This window comes from Schistosoma mansoni, chromosome 6 (assembly GCF_000237925.1).
Source record: "Schistosoma mansoni strain Puerto Rico chromosome 6, complete genome".
In the NCBI taxonomy this organism is placed as follows: domain Eukaryota; kingdom Metazoa; phylum Platyhelminthes; class Trematoda; order Strigeidida; family Schistosomatidae; genus Schistosoma; species Schistosoma mansoni.
Window position 1 is genome coordinate 7551598 of NC_031500.1, and position 27247 is coordinate 7578844.

At 38.2% G+C, this 27247-nt stretch overlaps 1 protein-coding gene across 1 annotated transcript in view; it reads right to left on the reverse strand.

The window, feature by feature from the left end:
- Positions 1-14362, reverse strand: part of Smp_158190 (putative organic solute transporter) — a gene marked incomplete at its 5' end in the record, with an annotated part of 44437 nt that extends 30075 nt beyond the window's left edge. The window contains 2 exons of the mRNA XM_018798139.1: positions 10613-10778; positions 14198-14362. Of these exons, the coding sequence (XP_018653111.1) occupies positions 10613-10778; positions 14198-14362 (331 nt within the window). The remainder of the gene's footprint in view (positions 1-10612; positions 10779-14197) is intronic.
- Positions 14363-27247: the final 12885 nt, after the last annotated feature.

Genomic DNA, 27247 nt, shown 5'->3' on the forward strand with positions numbered 1-27247 from the left:
GTTCATAAGTTCAGTGAAATTATGAGACTCATGATCAGAATTAATATGGGTCAGAGAGGGTAATAGAAATAATAGTGGAATTACAAATTCAACTGTGTTTAGTGGAAGACCATATCGCGTATAAATTTATGTGAATTCAATCAAGTGGGTTAAGAGCTACGTAAATTAATCATGTATTCGGAAGACTAATAGTCCTGTTAAACCAACATTAGTAATAAAAATACAAACATATGCGAACAAAAACGTTCGACTAAGAAAGGTTGTATGTGCATTATTCAAATTATACCGTTTTATTTTAAGCAGAGATGGATGAGTACTTGCAGTGGGATTCAAGGTGAGCACCATGCTGCTACCCAAGGTGAGGGATGGGTACAGTCACAATATCATTATCCAAAGCTGTAATGTTGGCGACAAAGTGTTCATTAAATCATACCACGGAAAGAACCGATGGGAACCAAGAAAAGTCGTAAAAAGATTGGGAAAAGTTTTGTACAGAGTCCGATGAACCTTCAGAACATGTATTCGTCATACAAATGAAATCCATAAAGATAAAAAACGATGCGCACGCAAAACAATCAGCTGCATCTTCTGTTAGATTTAATCTCAGACACATCAACTTTGTTGCAATGGAATTGAAATGCAATCAAATGTCCTCTTCTCCTTTTCACTTAATGACAAAATTCTGAGAAGAATTATCACCGTGATCTCAATCGCTTATAAGATATAGGAAATAATGTAGTTGGAGTTGGAGTTGAAATTAATTCAAACAAACTGTTTAAGTGTCTTTACTTATCAAGCGGAAATCCGAGTACTGTTTAAACTGAAATAAATGATTATCTCGTTTATGTAAATACTTAATAATCATGTCAGATTATGATAATGTTGTTGCAATAATCTAATCATGCAACACTGCTATCCAGACAGATAAGTCATTAGAAGTGTGAATGACAATACAAACACCATTCAGAAGTTTCAAAGCGTATGTATTCACTTATCCTTTAAACTTAGAAAATTTGACCACGTAACTGTTTATACCAGTGCATAACGCTATAATTATTGTACAAAAGCTAATGGTACTATTTTGATGCTTGATTTACAACAGATAGAGATTACTTCTGAAACTGTGCTACGCCATTTTATTCTATTTATAACAACTAAAATAGTTGATGCAAGACTGTACATCTATGCACTACAATCAACTTACATCAAATATAAGCCACAAAATTGTTTCCTTTTTATAACTTTACTTGTAAACTGGTGCATGTTTGCAACTAACGTCATTTTTTTCTGGCACGTATGATTGGTCATATGAACATTTTTAGTATTGGCATTAGACTGTGATTAGATATACTGGTGTGCCGCATTTATGCACAATTCATGAGTATTCGACAGAAAAGTAGGAACTGATTGCGTCTTGTACTTACTAGTTGTTAACACATATACCAATGACAGGCTTGTCCACTCATCTTGGAGTTATATATTTTTGTGAGAGCAAGTAACACCACCTGGTTCCTTAAACCAAAGATAGGGTAGGATTTGAACCTGCGACTAAATGTTCGAAACTTAAGTGACTTAATCACAGAAACACTTGCAGTTAGAATGAAAATTCTTGTTATAAAATACTTTCATCATTTAGGTTGAATACATAACAACTAGAGAAAGTAATTTACAGATCTGATCATACAATAAATTGTAATTGGCCATGTCATGAACATTTAGTACATTTATGATTCTAATAAGCACTGAGTGCAATTCCGTCAGTAAGATGATGGATATAAAATAACACTCTGGTCCAATATGTTTTGTAAGTAAAAGGCAAACAACTCGGCTCAGAAATTTTTGGAATTATCTGAATCCATAAGCTAGATATGCCCTTTAATATAGATTAAATGGGATGGTGACCTAGTGATTTATCCATTCAACCTCCAACCACTGAAAGGCAGGCACAAAATTCGCTTCACCTATTTCTATTTCAGTCAGTCAGTCAGTTACAACGTAGAACTTCGTACGTACGTACATCAGTTCGAGACGCCATACCACATTAGTACAGAGATGCAGTTGTCGATTCAAATCCCATATTGGTAGAAGTAGTAAGACTATAAGCATTATGTGAAAGATTAGGGTTTGAAGATGTTATTGAAAGAGTATAATACGGTGAAATAAATTTGGAAAGAGAAAAAGGATACGGACATAAAGAATTCAGAAGATTAGAATTTGGTAGAACACAAAGAGTGGATGCACCTTCACCATTGCAAACGATTTTGAGCCATGTCATTCAAGGTCTCTAACCATCGGTTGCTATCATCTCGCGAATCCCAACCAGGTAGTCTACACCTACCAACATGGCTCAGTCCACTTGTCAGCGACTTCATGGATTTATGCCATGTTTTGGTCTGGCCGCCCCTAGCTTTCTTCCAACCTGCTCCTACACCATAAAGCATTGCACGTCGGGGCAGTCGGTGGTTGGGCATACGTAACACATGTCCCAGCCATCTCAACTGATGAAGTTTCACTACTTCATCAATCGATTTGCCATCCTTACCTAGTACCCGTTTCCTAACAACTGCATTACTTACCCGGTGGTCCCAGGATATACGAGCAATGAGTCAAAGACACCTATGATCGAACACTAGTAGCCTACGAATATCCTCTACTCTTATCGGCCATGTTTCACTGCCATAAAGTAGGACGGAACAAACTGCTGTACAGTAAACCCGTCCTTTTGTTGCTAGACGGATATCTCGCCTACGCCATAAATGGCGCGAGCTAGACGAGCCTTCTGTATCCGTACTGAAATTTCGTCACACACCAGACCACAAAGGCCGACGAGACTCCCAAGATGAGTGAAGCGGTCGACACGCTCAACTACTTCACTCCCTATCATTAGTTCGGGTGCCGATGCAACCCAATCCTGAAGTAACATTTTGCACTTCGAGGGAGAGAATCGCATCCCGAACATGCCTGCATTGTTGCTTATAGTGGTCAGAAAACTCTGCATTTTGCCAGCGTCTTCACCGAATAAAACTATGTCGTCGGCGTATTCTAAGTTAACAAGTGAGCCTCCCGGTAAAAGTTCAACTCCAGGAGACTGAGATGATGAAAGTGATATCTCTAAAAGCATGTCAACGACAAAGTTAAACAAGAATGGGGAGAGTGGACAGCCCTGACGAACACCACTTGAGGTGACCAATTCTGATGACAGTTTGCCACAAGCTCCAACTCGACCAGTTGTGTTCGAGTAGAGAGCCTTTATGAGGTTAATGTACTTCTTTGGTACTCCTTTCACTGACAAACACTGTCATAGAACCTCACGATCAACGGAGTCAAATGCCGCCTTAAGGTCAAGAAATACTACGACTGTGGGACGTCTGAATGTATGTCTATGTTCTAGGACCTGACGTAGAGTGAATATCTGGTCTATGCAACCACGTCCAGGTCGGAAACTAGCTTGGTTTTCTCTAGTCTGCTCTTCACGAGCTTTGGTTAGGCGTCCAAGTATTATGGAAGCTAATATTTTAGACACTATATTAGTCAAACTGATCCATCTGTGATTGTCACAGGAGGACTTTTGTCCTTTCTTATAGACTGGCACAATCAGTGATTGGGACCAGTCAGATGGAATTACGTCCAGTTCCCAGATTCTACCTAAGACCTCAGTCAATCTCGCTGCTAGTACTGGACCACCATCCTTAAAAATCTCAGGGGACAACCTGTCAGGGCCTGCCGCTCCCCCTCGCTTTAGATTTCCTATAGCTTTTTCAACCTCGTAGAGAGTTGGAGGACTTACATCAATTTGCCATTCAGGACGACTGGGGATCGTGGGTAACTGAAGTATGGCTGAAGGCCAGTTGAACTGATCCCTAAAGTGTTCTGCCCATCGATCCAATCTCCTGGATTGAGAATGAATGATATGCCCATCTTTGTCTGAGATAGTTTCGCTAATAGTTGGGTTCCTAATGCCGGTTTCTTTAATAAGTTTGAATAGCTGTCGGCTGTTACCCATTGTCACTGCCTTTTCCATCTCTCTTGCTTTCGCTACCCACCACTGTTCACGATCATTGCGTAGGCTTCTTATTAGCCTTCGCTTAAGCTGACTCCGCTCTTCGTTATGTTCAGAGCCAGGTGGGATGAGTTTTCGAGCATCTATCAGTGCTGTAGATGCTGCCGAGATCCATTGTTTCTCCCTGACATTATGGTTTACCTTACTAGCGGATATCACTGCTGTTTCCACAGCTTTACGGATGTCATTCCATGCTGCTTCGAGGTGGGCACAACTTACATGTCTGTCTAACTGTTTTTCCAGTTGTTCCTGAAATATATTCTTAGCTTGCCTATCATTAAGTAGAACCCTAAGAGGCATCGTTGCAGTGTCTTTCCTACGTCCAGTAAGACGCAGACAGATACGTGCTCGCACTAGAGCATGATCTGAGTCTAAACATGTGCTCCAGAATGAGCGACAGTCTTCTATCGAGCCCCTCCATCGGTGGCTGATAGCGATGTGGTCTAATTGGGTCCAACATTGGGACGAATTGAGGGGTCGCCATGTCAAAAGATGTTTTTCCTTATGCTTAAAGTTAGTATTTGCAAGAAATAGGCGGTTATCTGAGCACAGCTGCAACAGACGGTCGCCATTATCTGTTCTTTTAGCCACGACACCATAAGATCCTCCCAGGTGCCTTTCCCTTTCACTTAGTTTACCTACTTGAGCATTAAAGCCACCAGCCACTATTACTACATCAGAACGCCTAGCTTTTCGGAGAAGGTTAGAAAGTTTCCTGTAAAACTCATCTTTTATATCGACTGAGCTGCAGTCAGTGGGAGAGTAGGCAGAGACGATGAAGAGGCAACGACGAGTTTCCCTATCTTTTCGAGTCCTTTTTTTACTTTATTTTAAACACATAAATATTGGTACAAGGAAGCACCAGATAAATATGCGCCTCACATATCTCATTCGATTTGTGTGAGGGCTATGATACTGCTCAGGTGCCCAAACTGAAGCAGGTGATTTTCTTAGGGGGCCACACCCGGAGTCTTTGACCTAAAGGTCTAGTCCACAAGGCAGTGGAGCATCGTAAGGAGATGCAGTCCCATGGTAGCCGGTGACCAACAGTTAGTTCATACGCCATTCGTTCTTTCAGGATACTGGAGCCCATGTGCACCATTGGTTTGGAATCAGGGTTTTCCAACTCCCCTAGGTGGATCCTCCACATCCACCAACCCGGTTAAAGCGCCGGACATTCGCTCTTCGTCCTCTCACTTTCGTAAACAACACCCCCACCACGAGAAGGCAGTGAGTAGGACTTCCCTGGCAGAGGCTACATACGCGTGGCCATGTGAGAGCATTTCGAGAGGGAGAGCGGACTCTCCCCACTCTCCGCCGTACCAGGGCATTTGGGGGCAAATCTTTCGCCTTTTTCGAGTCCTTACTGATCCGTTTAGTCGGACAGCGCATAGACGACTGTCTACTGGGATCCAGTCTAAATGAGCTAGTTCTGCCCTAGGACTTAATGCTATACCTACTCCAGCGAGGCAACGGGAAGCAGCATCAGGGCTTCCAGATACACGAAGCGTGTATCGAGGTGGTTCTTTGTTTTGATTAGGTGAGGTCAAATGAATGACGCTACTCGGATCTTGTATGCGCGTTTCGGAGACGCAGCACACATCGATGGTGTAAGATTCTAGAGTCCTAGCTAAGGAAGCCTGTTGTCCTATTTGGCACAATGTTCGGACATTAAGAGTTCCTATATGTAGTTTGGAGCGTGGTTTCAGGAGACCAGGAATAACGTTCCGTGTACTTGAATCGTTTGCCCTAGCGGTGCGAGGTGATAAAAGGACGTGGGAAGGGTTAGTCGTGGAAATAAGAGAGTTATTAGGTGTAGGAAGGATTTGAAAGTGACCAACTTGGTCTCGTGTGCTGTTACGGGTATGAGGGCTAATATCACTTCCCGGCTGAACTCGGAAGGATAGAGATACACGTCGTTGTCTTTTCGTCGTTTCTGCCTACGCTCCCACTGACTGTAGCCATGATGAAGTGAAAGATGACTTTTACAGAAAACTCTCTGAGCTTCTTCAGAAAGCTAAGCGCTCAGACATAGTAGTCGTAGCGGGTGACTTTAATGCCCAGGTAGGCAGCTTAAATCAAACAGAAAGACATTTAGGTGGGTGTTTTAGTATTCCGGCTCAACGAACCGATAATGGTGATCGTCTGTTGCAACTATGCTCAGACAATCGTTTATTTTTAGCAAGCACTAATTTTAAGCATAAGGAGAGACATCGTCTAACATGGCGACCACCTGCACCAAACCAACGATGGACTCAAATAGACCATATTTTCATCAGTTATCGTTGGAGAGGCTCGATAGAAGATTGTCGCTCGTATTGGAATACTTTTTTAGACTCTGATCACGCTTTAATACGAGCGCGCATTTGTCTGCGCCTCAATGGACGCAGGAAAAGTACACTGAGAAGACCCATAAGGGTTGAACTGGAGGACGAGAAAGCCAAAAGTAAGTTCCAGGAACAACTGAGTTCACATCTAGGCAGTTCTGCAAACGAGGTTTATCCAGACATTGCTTGGAAAGATACACGAACAGCTGTGGAAACAGCAGTAACATCTATTAGTTATTTAAACCATAGAGCTCCAAAAAACCAGTGGATTTCTTCTAAGTCTATTGCACTGATGGATTCTTGCAAACTCATCTCATCAGGATTTGAACACGATGAAAAGCAAAAACAAATCAGATCTAGGTTAAACAAAAGTATGAGGAACGATCGTGAGCAGTGGTGGACAACGAAAGCAAAAGAGATGAAAAAGGCAGCGGTTGTAGGCAACACCAGGCAACTATTCAGACTAATAAAAGAAACCGGAATTAAGAGGTCAAGTGTAAGCGAGACAACCTCGGAAAAAGATGAGATTCTCATCTGCTCTCAGTCCAAACGTTTAGAACGATGGGCGGCACACTTTGGAGAACAGTTTAGCTGGCATTCAGCTACTCTACAGTTACCCACCATTCCCAAACAGTCTGAATGGAACATTGAAGTAGGTCCCCTGACTCTAGTTGAAGTTCAAAAGGCTAAAGCTAATCTGAAACGAGGAAGAGCAGCTGGTCCAGATGGATTGGCTCCAGAGGTCTTCAAGTATGGTGGCCCAATTTTAGCGATTAGGTTGACTAATATTCTGGCTAAAATCTGGGAGACGGACGTAATCCCATCTAACTGGTCACAATCTCTGATTGTCTCAATATATAAGAAGGGGCCAAAATCATCCTGTGATAACCATAGAGGGATTAGTTTGACCAATATAGCTTCTAAAATACTAGCCTCAATAATTATCGGGCGCCTAACTAAGACTCGTGAACTGCAAACACGAGAAAATCAGGCTGGCTTCAGACCTGGTCGTGGCTGTATCGACTACATATTCGCCATTCGTCAGGTTTTAGAACACAGGCATGCTTATCGGCGTCCGACAATGATAGTTTTTCTTGACTTAAAAGCAGCATTTGACTCTGTAGACCGAGAGGTTTTGTGGCAGTGTCTGTCATTAAAAGGTGTAACTCAGAAATACATAAACCTTGTGAAGGCTCTTTACTCGAACACTACCAGTCGAGTGAGAGCTTATGGCGAACTGTCATATGATTTTACAACCTCAAGTGGTGTCCGTCAAGGCTGTCCACTATCCCCATTTTTGTTTAACTTCATTATAGACCTGTTGCTGGAAATAACACTCTCGTCGACTGAATTTTCAGGAATTGATCTTCTACAAGGAGGTTCACTTATCGACTTAGAATACGCAGATGACATAGTCCTGTTTGGTGAAGACGCTGATAAAATGCAGAGTCTTCTGTTCGCACTGAGTAATAATGCCAGGATGTTTGGGATGCGTTTCCCCACCTCTAAATGTGAATTGTTACTCCAGGACTGGCCTACGTCAACGCCTAAACTAAGGATAAGGAGTGAAGTAGTCGAACGCGTCGACAACTTCACTTATCTTGGAAGTCTGATCAGCCCTAATGGGTTGGTGTCTGACGAAATTTCTGCACGGATTCAAAAATCGCGTTTGGCTTTTGCCAACTCACGTCACCTATGGCGAAGGCGAGATATCCGTCTATCAATTAAGGGACGAGTATACTGCACAGCAGTTTGCTCTGTTCTACTTTACGGCTGTGAAACATGGCCATTAAGAGTAGCAGATACTCGTAGGTTACTAGTATTTGACCACAGATGTCTTAGAAATATTGCTTGCATCTGCTGGGATAACCGGGTAAGTAATAGTGAGGTTAGACGCAGGGTATTGGGGAATGATGGTAAATCAGTTGATGAAGTCATGAATCTTCATCGACTGAGATGGTTGGGCCACGTGTTACGTATGCCTGAACACCGATTACCACGACACTCAATGCTGACTAGTATTGACGATGGTTGGAAGAGAGTTAGGGGCGGCCAAACCAAAACGTGGCATCAGTGCTTGAAGTCACTAACTTCTAGTCTGAGCCGTGTTGGTAAATGCAGACTACCTGGTTGGGGTCCGCGTGACTATGGTTGGAGACTCTGGGTGACATGGCTCAGGATCGATCACAATGGCGTAGGTGTATACACTCTTTATCTTCCCTTAAACCTTGAGATTAAAATTGCTTTATAACTTTTTTCCTTCCTATACTATATCCTTATATACAACCTTTCTTTATATACTACCACCACTAAATTAATCACTTCTATGGATCCGGTGTTCATCTTGTTGTGCTAACGAGGTATGGCAACTTGGACCGATGCATATATGTGCCTGGTCCTACGTTGTCGCTGACTGACTGACTGACTGGCTGCCCACACCGTGGAAGGGTATTTCTTGAGAGACCTCAAAAAGAAGTTGGATAATTGTTGGTCTTAACGACCTGGGAGCGTGACCGCAGTGCCCAAGGGACAACTGCTTGAGGCCGGTCACGCACGACCTTTTTGTGGGGGATTTTTGACGTGTTAGCTCCGTTCTTCAAAGGACCTTACCGCCGGAGACGGAAATTCGTGGGATAAGGCGAGGTGTGCATTTTTAGGGTCGACCTTTTCTAACCCCACCCCTTCTTGTGGGAAGGCAGCATCGCTGTCATGCTGGATGTCCGAAGGAAACACCTTACTGCCGTCACACCTCTGTACAGTCGGCAGTACGACTTCGCCTTCGGACCTTGGGATTTCTGCTTTTAGTCTCACTGCTCTTCAACCGACCTGTCTGGCATGGTAGGACCTCGAGGAACGATTGTTCCAGCCAGCATAGCTCGGTTGGTTCATCACGATAGGCAAGCCCGACCACCACGTCAAGGTAGCAGCTGAGTAGTGTAACTATCCTTCACACGAATAAAGCATCCCTCCAAGTTGAGGAAATAAACAAGTATTTGTTATATGAGCTACACTAACATTGTTTATGAATGTCAGTTAATGTTATAGAATACGATTAATAGAGAATAAATGGAATGTGGTTAGCAGCGGAGTCCAAAAAGCGCATCTCATCCTATTCGGGACTCGCCAGCTAGATGTACTTGCATTCCAGAGATAACGTTCATTCCAGGACTCAAACCCAGTATCGTTTGCTTCAAACACCACCGTATTATCCACTTAGATACTGAGTCCAGGATAACCACTCACTTGTGCGACGGGAATGAGCTTTCTAATTCAATTTGTAATAGCCTGGATTAATCTCTTGTTGATATTTTGACTGAAATCGGACAATTTTTAGTTGACATACTGTACGAATTGCCTCGATATATCCACTATGACACAAGTTAATATAGAATAGAAAACATGTAGCAAGCCGAACAAAATTAATCAAGTTTCAGTCAAAATACTAACAACAGGATAATCCAAACTATTTCATATTGAATTCAAAAATATAATACAATCAATTTGAGAATATACATTTTTAGAGTAAACTTTGGCACAAAAATTACATCATAATACTTAACAACATAGAATGAATTATGAATGTAGAATAGACCTTTCTACTATGTATATCACATGTTGAAGGAACAGCTGACGAGTGTTGGTCAACAAATGTACTTATGAAACTGTTAACGATATGATCATCTTGAAACATTACTTTTATTTCTCATCCAAGTATATCTAGCCGAAAATAGTCCATGATGTTAAATATCTTCAGATTTATATATTTTCATTTGTGTTTTATGACTGAATATGAAATAAATTTTAAAAATCGATAACTAGTTACTGATTTTTACATGTGTTAAGTTTTCCCAGAGATTTCCCTTTGAAGTGGGTCGTTTTAACCGATTGCTTAAAATTATAGTAACAAAGGGTAGAAAGAGGTGGAGAGGATATAGAATGCGAGATAATCACTTGAGGATACTATGTTTCACATAATAAAAACATTTTCCTACATGTTCATACTAATTGAAACAATCCATACTGTATATCTGATACCACATGTCCAAGGCTTAAATGCAGCATCAAAGAGGTTTCTTATTCAGAAGAGAACACTGTAGTTAATATGTTACCACAAAACCAAACACACCCTCCTATAATTATCTTACAGAATAATGCTAGTCAAACTTGTATGAAATACATCCCAACAAATAAAAGATACTACATACTTTATCAAACCAAAACTAACCTTCATAACAATCTCGAACAGAATCGAAATACACATAGTAATCTTCATGTTTTAGGAAAAGCAAACTCAGCCAAGACTCAAATGCATAGATTGGCACGTAGAATAAAATTCGAACGACCCATCTTTGTTCATTTGGGCAAGTGTAATTAATTAGATGCAAATAAATCTGTTTAGAAATTAATAATAACGGTAAGAAGTAGCTAATAAGCATGTTCAAGAAAAAGCTATATTCTTAATTAGTTTAGTAAATAAAACAGCTCATTATATGCAAAGTATATTATTTCTGACTGGCTTAACATTTAGTATAATATCACTCGGTATTTAAATACAGGATCATGCAGTCGCTCTTAAGCTACACCGTGTAAACTAGCGATTTTACCCAGATATCTAAACCGGAGATGGTGTTTGAATATGCACCTCAGTGGTTGGAAGTTGAGTCTTAAACACCAGATCACTGTTATACAAATTTAATTTGGGTCAGTTAATAAATACAGATTCGAGTACTCGACTATAAACTACACTTTTTGTGAGAGACCTACTGTGCTATTCGGATCCTCAAACGGAATTAGGTTAAGTAGCTTTGTAATATACATTATGTCACTACTCCACTTACACATAATGATCATTATTCGGTTTATAATGTGGTTATTTCAAATGAGTAATCGCTTAGTACGTCATTTTGGTTGGTAGTCATTATTTTTGTGAATTTTCACTGATGATATTTCTCACATTAACAAGACTAACTACTCGAACATAAGAAGTTAATACAAACATGCTTTCTCAGCACTATTCATTAAAATCACAACACTTTCATATTCTTTGAATAAGAAATTTGTGAACACTGACTGATTTTCTTACGTTGAAGCATTTCTATACACAAATATTTGAAGAATGCAACTGCATGAAACCTGAGAATATACCCATATAAATGCTATTTTTCAACATCGCAAGATCATGATATAAAATCTGTTTGGAAAATAGATCTGCCACCTCTTACCGATGCATTTTCCTCAGCAAATTACTGACATATCCAATATTTGAAGAGTTTTCGAACTGAACCGGTATCAGTCGGAGGATTGTTAAAAATCAGACTCTAGTAGAGGGTGCTGATAGATGGTAGTTTTTCCATACGTTGCAAAATGATTGGGGTTACATGTGTGAACTATCCGGTTTATAAGAATACGCATATTGTGACTCCTTCAAAATTTTGTCCTAGGTCTGCAACAGGTAACGCACTGTTGAGGATTCGAAAATAGAGACGAAACGGTCTTGTAGTGTTCGTCGATTTTTACTGGTCTTTTCAGATGATTTGTCTATAGTAAAAATCATCTTTAAATTGAACAGATTACAACAAAACCCTCGCCCAAATGCATAATATTTCCTAGATGAGCTTCAAATAATCTTAAAATCAATGTTTTTAATTGTTTACTGGATCAAACCTATCAGCTCGTATTACCACATAGGCTTGCCTGTGCAGATAATGTTACGACAATCAAGAATTTGAAATGCACATTTCACCCTGTTTACAATATTTTAGTTGAAAGTACCAGCCTCTTAATTTTTTTAGTATTTTTGTCAAAATTAGAACTTGATACCAGAAATCAAATGCGTTTTATCAAAATCACAAAAAGAATTCAACACAGTTATTCACGAAATGTATCGGCATAAAAACTGCAAACATAAACTATGAAATAAATATAAAAGGGATTAATATTAGTGTAGATTCTAAGTTTTCATATCACTGTTTCTAGAGTTCCGAAACTCTTTATTGTTGTGAAAAGTTTGTTTAAAAACAACTTGTAAAAAAATGGGACTACAACGAACAGTTTAAAACAATTCCAAGATGATTTCAATTAAATTTGATGATCTTACGTACCGAAAACTGTTCACTTTTCCCAGTTAATACTTAGTTCAATTTACTGGACAGTAAATATCGACAGGTATATTTTAATAAAGACAATTTGTAAATAACTCTAAAATTAATTTTCAGTTTACTTGTAAATTTGAGTGGATTTAAAACTGAGTTATTTAGACATTAAATGTGAAAAATTATATTTATATAGAATTTTAACCACTTAGAAACCGACGATGTAACGTATTCAATAATGCCGAGTTTGTGTATCCAGATTCGGGTTAAACGTTTTTTAAGACAATGAATGATATGACCCGGGTGCCCATATGAAGCGTAGTCGAAACTTTTCATGAGCTGGTTGGACTTCAAATGCTTGAAACACTAGACCACCGTTCCGCAACCAATTACATGAATCACTTAACCGAACAAACTAACCAGTTACTAGGAATCTACTGGTAGCGTGATCACTAATTTCCAGAGCTGTTGATCTATAAGCCAACAATACTTAGAGTATTTTATTCGATAGATGAACACAAGACAACTAAAGGAAAACAATCGCTCTAGAAGTCAGATAAAAACTGCAACTATTTTACATAATGAACTTCATTAGACAGATAGGTTTGTAAGCTCAATTAGGCAGGTTTTCTGACTATTCACATAATACTTCATCAGAAAAAGCAACTATTGACATACACGGGTTTTAAATAGAAAGCATCAATTCGTTACGTACGAACGTATCATATTTACTTATCAAAATGGATGGCTTATGTAAAACTAAGTAGTGCTCATCTGAAAGGGACAACAGAAGTATGCATATCCTCTAAAACTAATGACCAAGAGCTGAATACTTCAAGCATGTCTTTATTTAGTAATGATAAAAAACCTGACGCAGAATGCGGAGCTGTTCTGTGCTTAGGCTCGTGTTTGCTAGGAAATCGCGTATACATAGTAGCTAGTTCAAATCTGTGTAGTACCCAACTGGATTGCCTAGAGCCACAATGTTTCTGGTGGGTGTTGCTTATAGAAAGCTTCCTGTTCACATACATTTGGAAAATCTGATGTTGAAATGATTAAGTCATCCTCCTAAATTACGATAGTCATATCCCATTCTCGGACAGTATCACAGCCCTCACACAACTCAATGGTAACTGATACTTGCCTCATTGTGTGGCGCATATGTATTTGATGCCCCTTGTACCAATGTGTTCAAATAAAATAAAAAATAATAAATAAGAGGGACGGCACTACGCACAGATGAAATGACCATTTTAAAGAGGAATTATAAGAACCATGTCACGTCTTATAAAGGTTTTCAAGCGTAAAACATTAGGAGCCATAATTACGGATTAGCATGTTTTGTTATGAAGTATGGATGCTCATCATTTGGTTACTGAAAGATTGAAAACGGCTAGATTTCGAAAGACCATTCCGAGATTCCATATTAAAAGCTTTATTACTAAACTTGCATAAATCTGTACATATTTTTTAAATATGAACTGTTAATAATAGACTAAACACAACTGCCCTATGAGATTAAATAAATGTTTCGAATAGGTGATATCTCTTTACCAGACGTTGGTGTTCCTAAGCAAAGAAAATTCCATTCCGTCATATGAGTGCAGACAAACTCCTTACGTATACACAAAATGAGTGATTCAAGGCACAAATGTAAATTTTAACAACTTTTAAACTAAACTTTACGCCCACACGTGAAAATCCGTAAGCAAACTAACTTGGTGGCAAGTAATGACAATTGCGGTAAAAGCAACTAATCCTGTAAATACTTGAGCCCACTTAGATTCTAAAAACAAAAACTCTTCTGATACACGCTTCGATGTGTTCCCAATATGTGAATTATTTAGCAAAGCTGTAGATTGAATTTCATAAGGAAGAGTCATTCTTGAAGCTGACGTAATAGGTAGTGGTTCGCGTCGAGATTGAAGATGCTTTGAGTGCTAGGAGGGGCGTGCAAAGTGGAGTTCGTAACAAAGGCTGGAAAAGAGAGCAAAATAAAAGTGAGAGGACGATCCAGTAAACAAATAGAATCCATTTACATTTAATGACCGAAACGATCGACAGCTAAAGAAAACAAAACCGCACTATTACGAAAATTCGACAATCACAACCAGTAATGGTGACATAAGAATTATGACTCGAAGTTAACACCAGCCCTGTTTCTAGCGGTTTGAGCCTGGCCAGAAAGTATTTTGTGTATCACGGGAGCATGCGGAATAGCATGACCACGGCTGGGATGCGAAAAAAAAAAGATGTGGATCGACGACCGAGCAAGCACACATAATACACATTTGTTAAAGAAAGAATACACAACAATTAGCAATAACACAAGCCTTGGATTCAGACAACCTTGACACCAAAACTAGAAACAAACTAACTCGCTACAATAATATAACTTTCAGCCTTTGTTAGGTTTGTGTTCAGCCTAAAGGTACCTTGTGAGCTGGGTGAGTGTTAGTAACACTGAGGATATTAAAAATGGGAGGAATTCGTCACTTTTAAAAGTGAGCCAATGACTCAATAAGCATATATAATGCACTCGAATTTAAGACCAAAAGCAACCAACAAGAATCAGAAGAAACACGGGTGTGAGACTATTATAACGTAATAATTGGAACGAGAAGCTGGTAATGAAAGGTTCCAAACATGTTATACTGCCGCATGTTTAAAACCCCGCCACAGTATGACTTGTAAATTACCGAGACAAACATGGAGTACTATAACAAAATCGTGTTATCTTTTCATAACAAGCTATTCGACACTCTGTACTTTCAAATGGTTTCTTGTGACACATAAGAAACCTATCATTAGAAAAACTGGATACCGATACCTTGGGTAGGATGATGTACATATAGTAATGTCGTCGGACATGTGGAAATCATAAAACAAATGTTAAAAAGACTATCCCGGAATGTTACGTTTTTAAAACTCAGTTAGTCACCACAATGAAACTTCACTATGATGTTTATATGTGCAATATCAAGTGACCACTTCGAATCACAAAATACAACGCCTCTAAGTGTTATCAATACTTTCTCTTTGATTTGGAAACCCGGTTATTCGTGACCACTGGAGCACTCACTGAATATTCTTGAAATAAGCTAGTTCACATACCATAACATATTCTAATACTTCTACTTACCACACTGGCATCGAGATGAGAACTGTTAAGTATGACTTTCTTTCTGGAATTGTCCATCGTGGGTCACAGTCCTATGTTTCCGTTCTTGATCCTCGCGTGTTATTCTGAATCTCCTCACCGTTTGATGTCGCTCAATTTTGTTCCGTTGAGTTGTACACCCCTTTTTAACTTTTATTCTATGTAAACTGATAACTTACTGGGTCTAGGATATTGCTTTACTGCAGTAAGATAAATTTGTCTTTAAGTGTATATAAATGGTTCAAATGGTTGAGGACGGAATAAAAGAAGCTTTCGCTTAATGGGCTACCATGTCTAGTAGCGGTGGATCACCAATACCTCCAGGCAAAAACCTAGGTATATCAACGATAATAGAGGAAAAAAATGAATTTGGTAAATCATAATAATATGTTATCCTTAGTCCTTAAGAATAAGTCAAGTTTCCTCTTAAAGGACTCCTAGGAAGTCGCTTGGACTAGCTCAGTAGGCAGCGAATTCCAGCATTTGACAACTCTTACGGAGTAGAAGTTGTGTCTGCAGTCTGTTCTGCTATGTTGGGTCTCCAGTTTCTGGGTGTTACCTCTTAGTTTAGTGTTATGACTAAGCTTAAGAAGATGTTTACGGGGATGACCAGAAGTATTAAGGATACTGTAAGTCAAAAGAAGGTCACCTCTAAGACGCCTGTACTCTAATGGGTAAAGGTTAAGTGATTGGAGGCGCCCTTCGTAAGGTTTGAATCTGAGTCCCCGAACTGATTTCGTGGCTCGACGTTGGATACGTTCCAGAGTGTCCTTATCCTTTTGGAGGGAGGGAGGAAATACTATATTTCCGTACTCTAAATGGGGACGAACAAAACTGTTGAAGATTATGTGAAAGGTTCTACCGTCAAACTGGCCAAAATTGCGCTTCAATGTTACCAGTGCAAGATTTTCTTGAGAGGCGTTTTTGTCACAGTTCGCATACGATTTCAGGTCATAGGGTACCAACACTCCTAAATCTTTTTCAACTTGGGAAACTTCTAGAGGGGAGTTACCTAAGTTATAACTATAGTCTGCAACATGTCTCAGATGGACTACTTTGCACTTTGAAGTGTTGAAGGTAAGTCCGTTGTCGTCTGCCCAACTTTGAAGTAGGGTCAGATCCTCCTGAAGAACTAGTATATCCTTATGGTTACGTATCTCTCTCCAAAGTTTCACATCATCAGCAAAAAGCAATAAATCAGATGAAACTTGTTGAGGAAGATCGTTAATGTAAATCAAGAAGAGAAGAGGTCCTAGTATTAAGCCCTGGGGGACCCCACTAGGATATTCCATAGCCTGAGAGAGAGTGAAGTTAACCCTGACCTTAAAATGTCGGTTTTCTAGATATGAAGTGAGCCAGTCAATCAGAGGGGGTTTGATACCCAATCGTCTAAGCTTATTGATAAGATATATATGGTTGACTCTTCAAAAGCTTTTGACAAATCCAGGTAAATGACGTCAACCTTCCCCTTGCGATCAAGGATGGTTGTCCATCTATCCACCACAGTCAGCAGATTGGTCATACAAGAATGACCCTCCCTGAAACTATGCTGTTGAGGTGGGAAGAACTTTGAGGATGATAAGTATTCTTGCATACCGTCGTATATTAGAGACTACATAATCTTAGAAGGTATGGAGAGAAGAGCCACTGGTCGGTAGCTTGAGGGTTCACTGCGTCGACCTCCTTTGAAAATTGGTGTGATGTATAAATGTATGTATATAAATGCATAACCTTATTTTCTGCCAGTCCAGCATATCTCATTTCAAAATATCAGCCCGCAAGCTTCGTATATTCTTAATTACTTATCTTCTTGGCTTTACATTTCTCAACCCTATACTCTTATATTCATTAGTCTCTGATCAACTGTTTATTTTTAAGCTCTCCGAATCGCTTATCATCGTCCAGTTGATATCTTACAAATCGTATAAACAATTGATTTAACTGCGGTGAGATATACGAAATTGGTATCCAACGACCAATACAGAAGTTTTAGCTATCTGATTTACTTCTCTCATAATACTTACGGAGACAATGTATTCTAAAAATGTCTGTAACTTTATGCTCAGAGTACTGGTCAAATTTCAAATACTTCCTCTAAACTAAGAAAAGCAATTTGATGCAACAAAATGTTTTCGTTTAAGTTTTGTGCGCGGCCATAGGTAGTCTTTCAAAATGAACGAATATCAAGACAAGTTTTGTGCTTAATTTACTCAGCACTACAATAACTTAATAATAAATGGCACCATCAACTATATGGCCTTCATTTCGATCAAACAAAACCTTATTGTCAGAGCTCCAGCATTCCACAAAAATCAACATGAATTCACAAACGTAAATATGAACCACAGTTGAATAATAAAGGTTGGGTCGAAGAAAACATGGAAACATGAACATAAGTTACATACGACCTGGATAAAAGACGATAAACAGCTCAAAGGGTGAAACAAAGCACATAATACTATCTTTGAATTAGACGCTGGGAGGTTTGTAAAGCGTCAGTTCTTTCACTTAGAACTGTTGAATTGTGGTCTACCTTGTTATTATTACTGCTCTAATGATAGACCTAATTCTAAAAATGTAGAATTGTCATGATGTGACTGCCTATTCATTTGTCAGAGGACTAATAGAATAATGGTTTGACATAAGTAAAGAAAATCGATCGAGAATGTTGAAGTTAAAATAGTGGGCTGCGTTCATTAAATCAGGCTTACCAACCTGGAATCATGATCTACCTCGTTATTAGCACTGCCCTAATAATAGACCTAAACCTAAAGTTGTAGGATTGTCATTAAGTGATCACTCAATCAAAAGATCTTACGTGGAAGTCACATCATCGTCTACACTGACTCTTCCTATCGTAACATCACCAATAAATGATGGAGACTACATTTAGGCTGGAGATAAAACAATATGTTCAATATGAAAAAAAGAGATGTCACACAAGAATCACCACGCCTGCAAGGTTGAGCCAAGCCATCCGATTAAACTCGAAAGAATATTCTCACGTTCACCATTGTTGATCTTCTCTCTGTGTTAAAGATTGAATACCTACTTTCCAGTTACCTCATGTTCATCTTAGAGGACTGTGTGGTTAGAAACAATACTGCTACAAGGTAACTAAGAAAACTCATATCCAACATTCAACACGGATATGGGTTGAAGATGGTGAAAGAGGAAACGATCTTTCAGTTCGGGATGGCTCATTGTTGCAGGCCTAGTTATTCTGTTGAAATCGTTCCAAATACTATGCAACGTATTATCCTACCCCAGACCCAGATATGTTCTTCAGAAGTGCTGAACATTGTATTGTCGACCGTCACAGAGGACTAATAAGTATAGATAATGATGTGTCCTCCACGTAAGGTCTTGTAAATTCGGTAATCACACCGTGGCAGAACTACAATTTTGGGTCTAGGTCTATTATTATGAGGACAACCATAAATGTACTAATACAGAAGTGAACCATGAATCTACCTAATAATGTATTTATCTGCTAAGAAACTTAGAGACATGAATTACGGAATACTGAGTAGTGGTCATGTTTACACTGCGGATATTGATTCATCTGATTGTTTACCTAATATGTTTTGACGCCGGGTCAATTTGGGATTCGGTGTGTAGCCTATATAGAGAACTATTTAGATTCTTCTGTTGAGTAGCCAATGGTTGCGGGAGATATTCATTTAGGTAGTTCACTTTTACGAAAGAAGTAGATTTGATTCTGTTAATAAGATGTTGGATCATGAGGTGATATTAGTTTTATTATAATTATTCACAAACATCTTATGGGTACATAAGTGTTGTGAAGAAACCATTTCGGGTTTTTTCGAAAATGCAATAATACACAAGTTTCAATAATTTTAGCATTACATTCGCCATGTTTGAGAAGGAGAAGGCAAACAAAATATTTATAATAGAATGGTAACAATACATCAAGTTTTGTGTAATTGGCGAGAATTCTGAATTGATTTTGAAGAAGGAAAGGAAGAAACTAAGGAATTATAAATAAAGGAGACGCGGATTACGTAAATAGCTTGTGATAACATGCATGGGCAGCGGCTAGAGCTACACGGTTTTGTAGATTTCCCGATGGTGCTTACAAAGAATATGACCAAAATATTCAGTTAGAACTCAGAACTAGCGAACCAAAGTTTATTCAGTTAGGCCAGACTACGTTCTACTATTTTGCGCGCAAAGTGACTCGTATTAAATTGTGTCAAAGCACAAACTCTGAGCTCATTTTAAACGGTTCTAATTGAAGAGAGAGATTTAATCATATCGAATGTACAAAATTCCTTAGATGGTACAGCGTATGCCACACAGTCAAGGGTTTCCCTAGCACAACCTAACGCGCTAAACAACAAAAAGAATAGTTAACGTACAATAATTCGATACCTGAGAATGAATAAAGATATTTAGGGCTTTCAGCAACTTTTCTAAGCAGACTGAATGTAAACAGTTATATACTGAACCACTCCAGGGCCTGAAATCTAGTCAGACGTGACCATATTGTTTGTGCCTCGTCAACACGTAACAGTAAATTAAATAATAAAATGTATATCTTTAACTAAAATCAAATATCAAAAGCTCAAACAAGAAAGGCTTGTTGTGGCATCGGTCCTAACTACGTAATCCTCTAAGATGAACATGAGGTAACTGGAAAGTAGGTATTCAATCTTTAACACAGAGAGAAGATCAACAATGGTGAACGTGAGAATATTCTTTCGAGTTTAATCGGATGGCTTGGCTCAACCTTGCAGGCGTGGTGATTCTTGTGTGACATCTCTTTTTTTCATATTGAACATATTGTTTTATCTCCAGCCTAAATGTAGTCTCCATCATTTATTGGTGATGTTACGATAGGAAGAGTCAGTGTAGACGATGATGTGACTTCCACGTAAGATCTTTTGATTGAGTGATCACTTAATGACAATCCTACAACTTTAGGTTTAGGTCTATTATTAGGGCAGTGCTAATAACGAGGTAGATCATGATTCCAGGTTGGTAAGCCTGATTTAATGAACGCAGCCCACTATTTTAACTTCAACATTCTCGATCGATTTTCTTTACTTATGTCAAACCATTATTCTATTAGTTCTGTGATTAAAGCTCACGTGTATTATCGAATTGTGATGTTGATTAGTACTCTTAACTTACTAGCTCGATCGATAATAATAACAGGTCATTTACGACGGTTCCTTAACAAGCTCTAATAGCATTTACATACTTTAGCTATATAAACTTGTTAAAACATCATGATCTGGCAAATATGACCGTTAAATTGCGCAAATAGACATCGGCTGTTAACGTGAGCAAGGACTGAATGGTTATTTGGACCCAATGCTTCATACCATTTCTTCATTAATGTTTCACTCAATTTTTAACTATGGATTATCCTGCAATACCTTTTACTCCGACCACTGCCTCCCTATTTTCCAATTTTCTAGTTCCATTAACAAACTACGAAGACATTATTACGTTAAAAGCCAAAACTGGTTGGAATGATGCGTGTTTGATCTGGTTGCTTTTGGGTCATTACTGTTCGTCACAACTGGTTATATACATCATACGTCATATACACTAGGTGGTCTAATTCTCAGGCTTGATCAGTTTGATACAAACAGTAACAATAAATGTAGAGAACAAACATCTGACATAATAGATTTTAGGTTTTCTGATTCAATAATTGTTTAGGCAGTACATTTATGACATGTATTACAGCAATCCAATGCATCAGTAGGGAAAATTTAGTTTTTTCTTAAATGGATAGCCTGTTGATTTATTTAAAGTCATTTCCTGTGCCAGAATGAATTGATGATAATTTTCTACGACCAGAGAAAGTGAAATGAAAACAGGGAGTGCAGAACAACACCACAATGATTACCAAAGTATATCAGTCAGGTCTACCGCTGTTCATATTAGATATTATTCAAATAAGTCAAGTTTGCTAGGGACAGTGTTAACGTAAAGTGACAGAAGGTAAGTGGTTATACTTAGGGGATTTACTAATAAGAATGGCTAAACATTTAAAGTTCCTATAATCTCACATGTGGAATAAGATACACTTACAGGTGCCAAAACATTTAATACATTTTCAGAGGAGCAGTATGTATCAAAGCAGCGAATAAAGAATGGGAGTGATTTTATCGTACGGATAAATTGTGGTAGATTATTCCAGTGTCTAGAAGATTTACAGGGAAAGTAATTAGTATGAAGTGATGATTTAGAATGTGTTTGTTTCGTTAGTGACAAGCAGTTACGTATATCGTAATGAGAAGTTTTCTGCACACTGAATTGCTTGGTTGGAAGTAAGGGATAGTTTATTAAGTATTTTGAAGAAAAAGATAAGATTTCGTTTGAGTCTACTCTTTCATAAAGGGTCGAGCCAAAGTCTACTACATAGAGAATTACAAGTTAAGGTACAATCAGTTCCGAAAATACGAAGTGTGAATCGTTTCTGTATTGATTCCAACATTAATTTATCCTTTATACCCGCAGTACTGGGATTAAACGTGCAGTATTTTAGGAGTAGTCAAACACAAGCTTTGTACATTAAAACACATGATTCAATGTTAAAAGAGGCTTCGAGTTATGTGACGTATAAGACGTTGGGACTTGGAAGTCTGTTTTAATATCTGTTCTGGAAACGACGAGTCGTAGGAGTACCCAAGTCCTAAGTCTACTACTGTATGTAACCTAGATAAGACTTCACCATTTATTGTACGATCTAAGTTGAATGGTGTATCATGGAGGCATATCCATCCACATTTAGCTATATTAAGCTCCAGCTGCCATTTTGAGCACCACTGTGCTACCTTGTTGAGCTCCAAGCGATGCAATTTTGAATGTCGTTCAACTCATGTGGAGAAAATGAATACACTACTTTAAGATCATCTGCATGCAGAATTGGCTTAACCACACAAATATCATTGACAGACACTAACAAGATCAATGGGCCTTAGACACTTCCTTGTATTACACCACTTCTAACAGGGACAGCGCTCGACAATGATGAGTTAATTTTAATTAGTCGATTTTCATGATAGGACGAGTTAGTATAGATAATGATGTGACTTCCACATAGGATCTAATAAATTAAGTAATCACATCGTGACAGATTTACAATTTTGGGACAAGGTCTATTTTAATGGTGAGAAAGATAATTATAATAATACCAACTTGGACTATGATTTTACACTAGAACTATTCATACACTCACACTTTAAATTTCTCGAGTTTCCATGTTGCCTCAGAAGAATTTTCGACGCTTGAATTCATCGACTGCATTCACTTATTATGGTCTCCTTTCTTTTATTCTGACTTACCCCGTTGAATAGACATTTTCCAAACCTCCGTCATTCTGTAAAACTATAAAACGTTAGCTTAAATCATTCCACCAAAAGCGAACTGGAGAAAGGAGATGAAACGTAGGGGTAGCATGACATAATTGAGCTCCATCGGTTACAAGTGATTAATTGAGTGGTTGTTTGGTTACTTTATTTAGCATTATCATGTTAAACATACGTTCACAAATGAATAAACTATTAAGATGATAATATCAAACTACTTCAAATATTATAGTCGGAATACAGTGGAGGGCGATGAAGATATTTGTGTAGCTGAACAATGTATACCCCATCGTGCAGAGTGGGACATAATCATGAGGATTGCAAATTAACTTTCTAGGAGAGAAGAATCGCATCGCGTGAGCTGTGCTGAGATGTGGCCACACTGATTGGCCGTAAGCTTTCAGCCAGTGAGTTCAGTTAAAATCAACAAGGTCACTGTCAATGTTATTGCTTGGAAAGCTATTGGTTTCTGGAATCACATATCACTTCATAGAGATCAGTTTGCTTGTCCCGATCAAATCAAATTGTGAGGGGTTGGTTAATTTTCGGAAGAAAGTTTGATCTCCCCTATGAGAATAAGCAGCCAACGAACTAAAGATCCAAGCAAAGGCCCTGTTACATGCAAGTCTTAGTCAGCCTGTTTAGTGATATCAGCGGTTCTTGTACGTGTTATCGTTTACTTCTCCAGTGTCTGAATCATTTAAGATGCGTGCTAGATTACATCGTGTAAACCTTTCTGCTATGGAAAAAAATATTAAGTGTTTTTTATCCCATTCCAGTTGCGAAAATCACTGAAGGAAATTGAGATGAATGTACAATTTGGTATTAAACATTGAAGTCTTTGGTTGTGGTCTGTCAAATGCGAAACTCTTTTGGTGGGCTTTTGAACGCTACTGATTATGTTCTCCCGTGCACTTGGTTTCCGTCACATAGTGTTCCTCACCATGTTGTGACACGCCTCTGGTGTTAATTATTTTTAAAGGTTAGCTAGAGGTCAATTTATACAGTTTTCATTCTCAACGGTGTGAAAAAAGTTTTTTGTTCTAAGATACCTGTCCCAATTCCTTTTTAATGTGCTACGTTTCATGGAACGAAAGGTTAAGATCCCTAACTTCTTATATGTGTCAGATTCCTCACATTAAAAATCGCAAGTTCCGATTTCTTGGTACTTTGAAGGGTTAGGGTAACTGTCATAACTTGGGTACTTGATTTTTCTTTTGAATAACAATCTACGTACTATGGCACAAGGCTAAATAAATATGTGAAAAGTTATGCTTTTAGTCTCCAAAATCCCGCTTTGGCTACTCTTCAATTCTATAACATGAAGCCCTCGACACTTTTTAACCTTGTCAATAGTTCATTGATACTTATGTCTCCTATTGGTTGTCACCATTCTACGGCAGGATTTCAGAAAAAGCTGGTGTTTTACGTTCTTGTCTCAACAAGTGCATTCAGCAGACCTTATCTTCATCATTTTATCTTTTCCCACAATGTAGTATCTAAGCGTAAACATATAGTGCTAAATTAAGTTAACATATGACCCTTACGGAAAAACCGTACTATAAGGACGACATAACAACTAACGCCTGTCAGCACACAAAAATAAATCCTTGGAGAAAATAACATACGTGATACTCAATGGGTATAATATTATTGGATATTATTAAATTATACAGTTACAGTGAAAAAAATAGTCACGCGTTAAGCGTACTTATCCGATTCCAGAGATTGTTGATGGTAATTTTGGAGTTCACTTTAATATGTGCATGGTTATTGTTAGGCCCTCATCTGCGTATTATGCAGAATAGCGAAGTTTGTGACAGTTAATACTTCTTCAAGGATAGATCTTGATTTCAAAAGTGTTCTGGGTTGCTGGGCCTTTTTACATGATGATACTGTTATCCCTTCAAATGGTTTTAAGAATCATATTCAGGCAATCACAGTGAAAATACGTTTGTATGCTAATAAGAATACATATACTACAAGATTGTATTCGTTTGTGTGAATCTACGATGTTTCGTAAAGTAGCTTACCGTGTATTATAAAGTATCGGGTCTTGGACCAAAACTATTATCAAATATCCTATCTTATCTAAGTATATGTCGCGGTTTAGCGGTCTAGCCCATTTAATAGTAGCCATCTCCACATATTTTGCCAGCTTTTCATGGTTTTAATTATGGTGGGGGTGGTTCTCGTTGAATTTTTCTTTTCAACTTGAAGGCACCGACACCTTCCTGTGATAGTCGCGTTGCTTTGTATTTGTTAGATGTTCGATTGTGCTGAAAAATGAAGAATGTTTGCATGAAGGATTGCTTTAGTCTGTGCATTGAATAAGGGCACTTTCACGAAGCCTTTCTTAAACCCTCATTATTGGTGACCATATTGGTAACGGGAATTTAAATGGGAAGATATAGGCATCTGAGTCGTTTTATTTTCAACGTCTTATGACAGCAGGTATGTTTCTTATAACAGCACAACGTCTGATGCTTTCTAACACTTGACATAACCATATTCATAGTTAGAGTAATTCCTATTAGTTCTGAAAGCTGTGTTAGAAAATAAGTTAGCGACTGCTTTTAATGTTTACTAGGCAAGTCTTAACACCGCTTATCTACTGAGGATGACAACGCATTTGTACAAAATTGGCAATGTTTAGTATGTTGTATTTACATTGAATACTTATAGTGCGATTGTATAGGCTATTGTTCATTACTTCAAGGTATGTTGCGTTAAAGACGTAGATTGGTCCCATGGTATTTGAAAATAACGCTTATTAGTGTACATTCTGGTCTATATATTTTCATGAACTCAGTTCATAATAAGTGAGACACATTTGTAAGTTACTAATTTGTTTTCCAAATATTTCTTCGGTCTTCACCTCAAAATAGGGAGTAATTAATCTTATCCTCTCTTCATTTTATAACGCTTAGGATAACACACGTGGTTACGAATGATACTTTTTATTCATAAATTCCTGAAATCATATATGTACTGGTTTGCCATTGTATCGTCCATCGATTGCTGTCTACTTTAACCAGTCAGTTAAACAGATAAAGCCTTGGGAATTGGCGATGGGAACTCTATGTATACGGGGGGGGGGTGAATCGCGCCGGTTCTTTGTACTAGCAAAATGAGGTCAAGTAAATGATGATACTTGGATCCAGTATATGCGTTTCGGAGACGCATCGTGCATCGATAGCGCGAGATTCTAGAATCTTAAGAAAGTCTGTTATCCTATGTGATACAAAGTTCAGACATCGGAAGTCCCGATACGTTGTTTAGAGCGTCGTTCCAGTAGACCAAGAATAACATTTCATATTCAGCTCGACGCAGTTTTACATTTGTCAATTACAAACTGATAAGATTACTGTAGTGCTTGTGTACAAGCACTACAGTATATTGACATATTCTGCTAATCATAGAAATTCCAGATGTAGTCATTATGATTCAACAAATAACTTTATGAACGTTTGACATTTTTCATTTGTCTGTCAGAGTTTTGATATGTACTACATACTGGTTATTTCAACTGTAAATATACAACTGTGGAAGTTCGTAGAAAAGAAAAGTACACTGGTCTGAGTTTTTATTCTCTTTTTTAAGATCGATAACATCAAAAAACATGTTAGGTTAATGAAAAACATCACTTTGGTTTTTGTGTTTACTCACGATATACTGATATTAATGATTACCTTCATACAGTGAATAAAACGAATATTATTTAAATGATCACAAAAAGGCGTTCTAGTTCATTTGCATATGTTTCCGAAATTGTCAGGGATTTCATTTTGTTTTACATGACCAGTTTTAAATATATTTTATACGTTTCAGATGTTTTTCTAAGGCTTTTAAACATTCAGTTGTGTATCTTGAATGCTGCATTATGTTTTCTAAGCCTTAATAATCTGCCATTGTGTTTTTTTTTCTGTTCAGGTTTCTACTACGTAAAAGCGCCATATGGCCACACAATTGTGATTTTTCTCGTGTGGCACCTAACCTTTTCGATAACTTCATTTATTTTTCTAAACATTCATATACACACGAAAATCTTGTATTTTAACTCAATTTTCGTTTGCTACCTCATTTACTAAAAGCGCCATTTTTATTGTGCTTACTAGCCAGGTCTTATACTTTCATTTATTCATATTTAACTTCATCAAAACATTTCCTCTTGGTCATCATTATTGTTGCTACTGGGTGAAGATCTTATAACACATTTAGTTCCGAAAATTCCAATTTTTTTGTACCTCAACTATTCC